Source organism: Petromyzon marinus, chromosome 76 (assembly GCF_048934315.1).
Source record: "Petromyzon marinus isolate PM22_M1 ecotype Great Lakes invasive population chromosome 76, UKy_Petmar_22M1.pri1.0, whole genome shotgun sequence".
NCBI classification, from domain to species: domain Eukaryota; kingdom Metazoa; phylum Chordata; class Hyperoartia; order Petromyzontiformes; family Petromyzontidae; genus Petromyzon; species Petromyzon marinus.
The window spans coordinates 5284111-5294110 of NC_133742.1; the positions used below are offsets into that span (position 1 = coordinate 5284111).

The 10000-nt window shown below is 52.7% G+C and overlaps 1 protein-coding gene and 1 long non-coding RNA gene across 2 annotated transcripts in view; one reads left to right on the plus strand and one right to left on the minus strand.

Moving 5' to 3' along the window:
* LOC116957516 (large ribosomal subunit protein eL42) overlaps positions 1-5290 on the minus strand; it is a 55935-nt gene extending 50645 nt beyond the window's left edge. The window contains exon 1 of the mRNA XM_076056548.1: positions 5193-5290. Coding sequence (XP_075912663.1) covers positions 5193-5195 — 3 coding nt within the window. The 5' untranslated portion in view covers positions 5196-5290. The remainder of the gene's footprint in view (positions 1-5192) is intronic.
* Positions 5291-5947: 657 nt separating this feature from the next.
* Positions 5948-10000, plus strand: part of LOC142907260 (uncharacterized) — a 4305-nt gene continuing 252 nt past the window's right edge. The window contains exons 1-2 of the long non-coding RNA XR_012930895.1: positions 5948-6042; positions 8119-8355. This is a non-coding gene — a long non-coding RNA (uncharacterized LOC142907260). The remainder of the gene's footprint in view (positions 6043-8118; positions 8356-10000) is intronic.

Consider the following 10000-nt stretch of genomic DNA (forward strand, 5'->3'; position numbering starts at 1 on the left):
CTACTGTATGTTAAGGCTACACGGGGGATCTTTGTCTGTAGCTTTAGAGACTGCTGCTACTCGCTACTACTAACAGCCACTTGCCCCTACAGTATGTTCAGGCTACAAGGGGGATCTTTGTCTCCAGCTTTAGACGCTGCTGCTACTCGCTACTAACAGCCACTTGCCCCTACTGTATGTTAAGGCTACACGGGGGACCTTTGTCTGTAGCCTTCATAGACGCTACTCGCTACTAACCAGCCACTTGCCCCTACAGTCTGTTAAGGCTACACGGGGGATCTTTGTCTGTAGCCTTCATAGACGTTGCTGCTACTCGCTACTAACAGCCACTTGCCCCTACAGTATGTTAAGGCTACACGGGGGACCTTTGTCTGTAGCCTTCATAGACGCTGCTGCTACTGGCTACTAACAGCCACTTGCCCCTACAGGATGTTAAGGCTACACGGGGGATCTTTGTCTGTAGATTTAGAGACTGCTGCTGCTACTCACTACTAACAGCCACTTGCCCCTACAGTATGTTAAGGCTACACGGGGGATCTTTGTCTGTAGATTTAGAGACTGCTGCTACTCGCTACTAACAGCCACTTGCCCCTACAGGATGTTAAGGCTACACGGGGGATCTTTGTCTGTAGCCTTCATAGACGCTGCTGCTACTGGCTACTAACAGCCACTTGCCCCTACAGGATGTTAAGGCTACACGGGGGATCTTTGTCTGTAGCCTTCATAGACGCTGCTGCTACTCGCTACTAACAGCCACTTGCCCCTACAGTCTGTTCAGGCTACACGGGGGATCTTTGTCTGTAGATTTAGAGACTGCTGCTACTCGCTACTAACAGCCACTTGCCCCTACAGTGTGTTAAGGCTACACGGGGGATCTTTGTCTGTAGCTTTAGACACTGCTGCTACTCGCTACTAACAGCCACTTGCCCCTACAGTATGTTAAGGCTACACGGGGGACCTTTGTCTGTAGCTTTAGACACTGCTGCTACCCACTACTAAACAGCCACTTGCCCCTACAGTCTGTTAGGGCTACACGGGGGACCTTTGTCTGTAGCTTTAGACACTGCTGCTATTCGCTACTAACAGCCACTTGCCCCTACAGTATGTTAAGGCTACACGGGGGACCTTTGTCTGTAGCCTTCATAGACGATGCTGCTACTCGCTACTAACAGCCACTTGCCCCTACAGTATGTTAAGGCTACACGGGGGACCTTTGTCTGTAGCCTTCATAGACGATGCTGCTACTCGCTACTAACAGCCACTTGCCCCTACAGTCTGTTCAGGCTACAAGGGGGATCTTTGTCTGTAGCTTTAGACGCTGCTGCTACTCACTACTAACAGCCACTTGCCCCTACAGTCTGTTAAGGCTACACGGGGGATCTTTGTCTTTGTGCCACCACCACCCCCCCCCCTTCCTGGACATGTGTGTAAAGAGCTTAGTAGCTCTTCTGATTTCTCCTGCAGGATAATGATTCTGACTGGATAATTATGTTGGGTAAAATACCTGTGGGTCCCTCTCCACGTGTCTCCCTGTGCAACCATTAACTTATCCACTGCTAGATGAACACCAACACCAACACTACCACACTGTATGTGTGTGTTCTCTAACCCACGTGGTTCACCGTGTCTCAGTACAACCATTAACTTATCCACTGCTGGATGAACACCTAACACTACCACACTGTATGTGTGTTCTCTATCCCACGTGGTTCACCGTGTCTCAGTACAACCATTAACTTATCCACTGCTAGATGAAGACCAACACTGTACACTACCACACTGTATGTGTGTTCTCTATCCCACGTGGTTCACCGTGTCACAGTACAACCATTAACTTATGCACTGCTAGATGAACACCAACACTACCACACTGTATGTGTGTTCTCTAACCCACGTGGTTCACCGTGTCACAGTACAACCATTAACTTATCCACTGCTGGATGAACACCAACACTACCACACTGTATGTGTGTTCTCTATCCCACGTGGTTCACCGTGTCACAGTACAACCATTAACTTATCCACTGCTAGATGAACACCAACACTACCACACTGTATGTGGTGTGTTCTCTATCCCACGTGGTTCACCGTGTCTCAGTACAACCATTAACTTATCCACTGCTGGATGAACACCAACACTACCACACTGTACGTGTGTGTTCTCTATCCCACGTGGTCCACCGTGTCTCAGTACAACCATTAACTTATCCACTGCTAGATGAACACCAACACTACCACACTGTATGTGTGTGTTCTCTAACCCACGTGGTTCACCGTGTCTCAGTACAACCATTAACTTATCCACTGCTAGATGAACACCAACACTACCACACTGTATGTGTGTGTTCTCTAACCCACGTGGTTCACCGTGTCTCAGTACAACCATTAACTTATCCACTGCTAGATGAACACCAACACTACCACACTGTATGTGTGTGTTCTCTAACCCACGTGGTTCACCGTGTCTCAGTACAACCATTAACTTATCCACTGCTAGATGAACACCAACACTGTACACTACCACACTGTATGTGTTCTAACCCACGTGGTTCACCGTCTCAGTACAACCATTAACTTATCCACTGCTAGATGAACACCAACACTGTACACTACCACACTGTATGTGTGTTCTCTATCCCACGTGGTTCACCGTGTCACAGTACAACCATTAACTTATCCACTGCTAGATGAACACCAACACTACCACACTGTATGTGTGTTCTCTATCCCACGTGCTTCACCGTGTCTCAGTACAACCATTAACTTATCCACTGCTAGATGAACACCAACACTACCACACTGTATGTGTGTTCTCTAACCCACGTGGTTCACCGTGTCACAGTACAACCATTAACTTATCCACTGCTAGATGAACAGCAACACTGTACACTACCACACTGTATGCGTGTTCTCTATCCCACGTGGTTCACTGTGTCTCAGTACAACCATTAACTTATCCACTGCTAGATGAACACCAACACTACCACACTGTATGTGTGTGTTCTCTATCCCACGTGGTTCACCGTGTCTCAGTACAACCATTAACTTATCCACTGCTGGATGAACACCAACACTGTACACTACCACACTGTATGTGTGTGTTCTCTATCCCACGTGGTTCACCGTGTCTCAGTACAACCATTAACTTATCCACTGCTGGATGAACACCAACACTACCACACTGTATGTGTGTGTTCTCTATCCCACGTGGTTCACCGTGTCTCAGTACAACCATTAACTTATCCACTGCTAGATGAACACCAACACTACCACACTGTATGTGTGTTCTCTAACCCACGTGGTTCACCGTGTCTCAGTACAACCATTAACTTATCCACTGCTAGATGAACACCAACACTACCACACTGTATGTGTGTTCTCTATCCCACGTGGTTCACCGTGTCTCAGTACAACCATTAACTTATCCACTGCTGGATGAACACCAACACTACCACACTGTATGCGTGTTCTCTATCCCACGTGGTTCACCGTGTCTCAGTACAACCATTAACTTATCCACTGCTAGATGAACACCTAACACTGTACACTACCACACTGTATGTGTTCTAACCCACGTGGTTCACCGTCTCAGTACAACCATTAACTTATCCACTGCTGGATGAACACCAACACTGTACACTACCACACTGTATGTGTTCTCTATCCCACGTGGTTCACCGTGTCACAGTACAACCATTAACTTATCCACTGCTAGATGAACACCAACACTACCACACTGTATGTGTTCTCTAACCCACGTGGTCCACCGTGTCTCAGTACAACCATTAACTTATCCACTGCTAGATGAACACCAACACTACCACACTGTATGTGTGTTCTCTATCCCACGTGGTTCACCGTGTCTCAGTACAACCATTAACTTATCCACTGCTGGATGAACACCAACACTACCACACTGTATGCGTGTTCTCTATCCCACGTGGTTCACCGTGTCACAGTACAACCATTAACTTATCCACTGCTAGATGAACACCAACACTACCACACTGTATGTGTGTGTTCTCTAACCCACGTGGTTCACCGTGTCTCAGTACAACCATTAACTTATCCACTGCTGGATGAACACCAACACTGTACACTACCACACTGTATGTGTTCTAACCCACGTGGTTCACCGTCTCAGTACAACCATTAACTTATCCACTGCTAGATGAACACCAACACTGTACACTACCACACTGTGTACCCACGTGGTTCACCGTGTCTCAGTACAACCATTAACTTATCCACTGCTAGATGAACACCAACACTGTACACTACCACACTGTATGTGTGTGTTCTCTATCCCACGTGGTTCACCGTGTCTCAGCACAACCATTAACTTATCCACTGCTGGATGAACACCAACACTACCACACTGTATGTGTGTTCTCTAACCCACGTGGTTCACCGTGTCTCAGTACAACCATTAACTTATCCACTGCTGGATGAACACCAACACTGTACACTACCACACTGTATGTGCGTGTTCTCTATCCCACGTGTTCAGACCCTAAGGCCTATTTATTTCAATCGAACCCTAAGCGATGAATTTCGATTTAAAGCTTTCGTGACTGCAATGATTCATCTTCTTTGGTTCTTTCGGTAAAGTCACGTAGAATGATAATAAAATAATAAATTGATAAAATAAAATAACACAATAATATTCTCACGACGTTTCGGCCACAACACAAGCGGCCTTCATCAGGTGAAGGGGGCGAGACTGTCTGGTAGGACAGCGCTGGAGTGAAAGAGCCACGTTCAGATACGGCCTTTAAGCCTCAAATTGAAGGCTTAAAGGCCGTATCTGAACGTGGCTCTTTCACTCCAGCGCTGTCCTACCAGACAGTCTCGCCCCTAAAACATTTAAAAGTTCGTCGAACAAAAAAAAAATCGAAACCCCACTACCTACAACTTTTACGTTCGCGTTTAAAAAACATTTTCACGGGGAGTGGGAGAAACTCGCTCCGCGTAAAAGATTAAAAAAATCGCCAGCGTCGAAGCGAACTTAACGGCGAGCGAACGGACGGACGGGCTGCGTCAAAAGCGCGAAGCGAAATATCGACGCCGATCGAAGGGCGACGATGGCGCGGGTCCGCCGCGAGCTCCGCGAGAGCTCGGCGGGGCGCGATGGCGACGATGCGAGGCGGATTGCGGCGCGAGGCGGTGATGGCGGCGGAGACGGAGCTCACCATGGCGGCTGAGTCACCACCACGAGCCCAGGGCAGGGAAGAAGGCGGACGTGACGTCGGCGGCGCGGTGACGTCGTTGGTGTGGGGAGGGGGCCGGGGCGGTGACGCGTGAGAGGGGGCGGGTTTTATTGGTAGCGCGGTGACGTTGCGGGGCTGCGCGGTGACGTTTTTTGTCGGTTGCGCGGTGACGTTGGTGTAGGCGCGGTGACGTCATGGAGGGGGCGGAAAGGGGGGGGGTGGTAACGCGGTGCCGTAAGAGGACTGCGAGGTGACGTTTTTGTCAGTTGCGCGGTGACGTTTATGTCGGCGCAGTGACGTCATAGAGGGGGCGGGGGGGTGGTAGCGCGGTGACGTTGCGGGTTGCGCGGTTACGTATATGTCGTTTACGCGGTGACGTTGATGTCGGCGAGGTGACGTCGCAGGGGGGCGGGGGGGGTGGTAACGCGGTGCCGTAAGCGGACTGCGAGGTGACGTAATTGTCGGTTGCGCGATGACGTTTATGTCGGCGCGGTGACGTCATAGAGGGGGCGGGGGTGGTAGCGCGGTGACGTAAGAGGACTGCGCGGTGACGTATTTGTCGGTTGCGCGGTGACGTTAATGTCGGCGAGTTGACGTTATAGAGGGGGCGGGGGGGTGGTAGCGCGGTGACGTAAGAGGACTGCGCGGTGACGTTTATGTCGGTTGCGGGGTGACGTTGGTGAGGGGACGGGCGGCGAGGTGACGTCATCGGCGGCTGCGCGATGACGTCATCGCCGTCGTCTGCGCGGTGACGTCGCGGCGCAGGCTGAGGAGAGCCAATCGGAGCGCACCGGTGGGCGCGGCTTCACTGTCCCACGCGTACAGTAACAAGGTGGGTTGCGTTACCTCGTGGTGGTGGTCGTGGAGGTGGAGGTGCACCTAGCCTGGCACAGCCGCCGCAATGACGTAGTCGTCGTCGTTGCTGATGTTGTTGTTGTTGTTACACCTAGTGACGATTTTTTTTAAAAAAAAATCTCGAAGCGGTCTTGGGCGGCCCTGCCCTTAGGTTGACTCGGCCTGAAATTTGGTGGTCGCTGAGTGGGGGGGGGAGAGACAAAGGCGGCCGGGCGTGGGTCCGCCCACACCACTCACACCACACACACTGTGTGTGTAGCCACAGTGCCGGTAGCCTTCATAGACACTGCTGCTACTGACAGCCACTTGCCCCTACGGTCTGTTAGAGGCTACCTGGGGGAGCTTTGTCTTTGTGTGTCCCCACTGTGTGTAGCCACTGGGGGAGAGACAAAGGCGGCCGGGCGTGGTTCTGGCCACACCACTCACACCACTCACACTGTGTGTGTAGCCACAGTGCCGGTAGCCTTCATAGACACTGCTGCTGCTACTCTCCACGACTGACAGCCACTTTCCCCTACAGTCATGTTAGAGGCTACCTGGGGGAGCTTTGTCTTTGTGTGTGTGTCCACTGTGTGTACACACTGGGGGGGGGGAGAGACAAAGGCGGCCGGGCGTGGTCGGTTCTGCTTCAAGGCTCGCAGCACTTTGCCCCAACAGACCCAGGTTCCCACACCCAGATCCCTAATTCCAGTTTCATAATCCCAGGTCCCCAATCCCAGGTTCTGTGACCCCAGGCCTCTAATCCCAGGTTCGTGACCCCAGGTCTCTAATCCCAGGTCTCTAATCCCAGGTCTCTAATCCCCGGCCTCTAATCCCAGGTCTCTAATCCCAGGTCTCTAATCCCAGGCATCTAATCCCAGGTCTCTAATCCCAGGTCTCTAATCCCAGGTCTCTAATCCCAGGTCTCTAATCCCAGGTCTCTAATCCCAGGTCTCTAATCCCAGGCATCTAATCCCAGGTCTCTAATCCCAGGTCTCTAATCCCAGGTCTCTAATCCCAGGTCTCTAATCCCAGGTCCCTGACCCCAGGTCTCTAATCCCAGGTCTCTAATCCCAGGTCTCTAATCCCAGGCCTCTAATCCCAGGTCTCTAATCCCAGGTCTCTAATCCCAGGCCTCTAAGCCCAGGTCTCTAATCCCAGGCCTCTAATCCCAGGTCTCTAATCCCAGGTCCCCAATCCCAGGTCCCCAATCCCAGGTCTCTAATCCCAGGTCTCTAACCCCAGGTCCCTAATCCCAGGTCTCTAATTCCAGGTCTCTAATCCCAGGTCTCTAATCACAGGTCTCTAATCTCAGGTCTCTAATCCCAGGTCTCTAATCCCAGGTCTCTAATCCCAGGTCTCTAATTCCAGGTCCCTAATCCCAGGTTCCGTGATCCCAGGTCTCTAATCCCAGGTCTCTAATCCCAGGTCCCTGACCCCAGGTCTCTAATCCCAGGTCTCTAATCCCAGGTATCTAATCCCAGGTCTCTAATCCCAAGTCTCTAATCCCAGGTCCCTAATCCCAGCGCTCTAATCCCAGGTCTCTAATCCCAGGTCCCTGACCCCAGATCTCTAATCCCAGGTCTCTAATCCCAGGTCTCTAAACCCAGGTCCCTGATCCCAGGTTCCGTGATCCCAGATCCCTAATCCCAGGTCTCTAATCCCAGGTCTCTAATCCCAGGTCTCTAATCCCAGGCCTCTAATCCCAGGTCTCTAATCCCAGGTCTCTAATCCCAGGTCTCTAACCCCAGGTCTCTAATTCCAGGTCGCTAACCCAGGTCTCCAATCCCAGGTCTCTAATCCCAGGTTCCGTGACCCCAGGTCTATAATCCCAAGTCTCTAATCCCAGGTCCCAAATCCCAGGTCTCTAATCCCAGGTCTCTAATCCCAGGTCTCTAATCCCAGGTCTCTAATCCCAGGTCCCTCATCCCAGGTTCCGTGATCCCAGATCCCTAATCCCAGGTCGCTAACCCAGGTCTCCAATCCCAGGTCTCTAATCCCAGGTTCCGTGACCCCAGGTCTCTAATCCCAGGTCTCTAATCCCAGGTCTCTAATCCCAGGTCTCTAATCCCAGGTCCCTGACCCCTGGTTCCGTGATCCCAGATCCCCGGTGACGATGGTGTGGTGGACCGGGCTCTGGACGACCCTGTGGGGTCCTCGTCTCTCCCTACGCCTCGTCTGCTCGCCCCGGGCGTCCACCCACTCCACCTACTCCACCTCGTCCACCTCCTCGTCCACCTCCTCGTCCACCCACACCTCGTCCACCACCTCGTCGTCCACCTCGTCGTCCACCTCTCTCCCCACGCAGTCGGTGAGTATTGGGACCTCCACCTCGTCCACCCACTCGTCCACCTCGTCCACCCACTCCACCCACTCCACCTCGTCCACCTCCTCATCCACCACCTCATCCACCCACACCTCGTCCACCACCTCGTTGTCCACCTCTCTCCCCACGCATCCGGTGAGTATTGGGACCTCCATCTCGTCCACCCACTCGTCCACCTCGTCCACCCACTCCACCCACTCCACCTCGTCCACCTCCTCATCCACCACCTCGTCCACCCACTCGTCCACCTCGTCCACCCACTCCACCTACTCCACCTCGTCCACCCACTCGTCCACCCACTCGTCCACCTCGTCCACCCACTCCACCTACTCCACCTCGTCCACCTCCTACTCCACCCACTCCTCCTCGTCCACCTACTCCTCGTCCACCTCCTCGTCCACCCACTCCTACTCCATCTCCACCTCGTCCACCACCTCCACCCACTCCTCCTCGTCCACCTCATCCACCTCCTCATCCACCTCCTCCTCATCCACCTCATCCTTGTCCACCTCATCCACCTCCTCATCCACCTCCTCATCCACCTCCTCCTCGTCCACCTCCTCGTCCACCTCCTCGTCCACCCACTCCTACTCCATCTCCTCCTCGTCCATCTCCTCCTCATCCACCTCCTCCTCGTCCACCTCCTCCACCTCCTCGTCCACCTCCTCCTCATCCACCTCGTCCACCTCCTCCACCTCCTCGTCCACCTCCTCCTCATCCACCTCCTCCTCGTCCACCTCCTCCACCTCCTCATCCACCTCCTCATCCACCTCCTCCTCATCCACCTCCTCATCCACCTCCTCATCCACCTCCTCATCCACCTCCTCCTCGTCCACCTCCTCCACCTCCTCATCCACCTCCTCCTCATCCACCTCCTCCTCATCCACCTCCTCATCCACCTCCTCATCTACCTCCTCATCCACCTCCTCATCCACCTCCTCATCCACCTCCTCCTCGTCCACCTCCTCCACCTCCTCATCCACCTCCTCCTCATCCACCTCCTCCTCATCCACCTCCTCATCCACCTCCTCGTCCACCTCCTCATCCACCTCCTCCTCGTCCACCTCCTCCTCGTCCACCTTCATGAGCTTTCCTGCCGTGTCATCGTCATCATGGTGACTGTGTGCTGATGATGATGATGGTGATGATGCTGCTGATGGTGATGGTGATGATGCTGCTGATGGTGATGATGGTGATGATGCTGCTGCTGATGATGATGATGCTGCTGATGGTGATGATGCTGCTGCTGATGATGGTGATGATGCTGCTGATGGTGATGATGCTGCTGCTGATGATGGTGATGATGATGGTGATGATGATGGTGATGATGCTGATGATGATGTTGCTGTGTCCAGGGTGATGATGCTGCTGCTGATGATGATGATGCTGCTGATGGTGATGATGCTGCTGATGGTGATGATGGTGATGATGCTGCTGCTGATGATGATGCTGCTGATGGTGATGATGCTGCTGCTGATGATGGTGATGATGATGGTGATGATGATGGTGATGATGCTGATGATGATGTTGCTGTGTCCAGGGTGATGATGCTGCTGCTGATAATGATGATGCTGCTGATGGTGATGATGCTGCTGATGGTGATGATGGTGATGATGCTGCTGCTGATGAT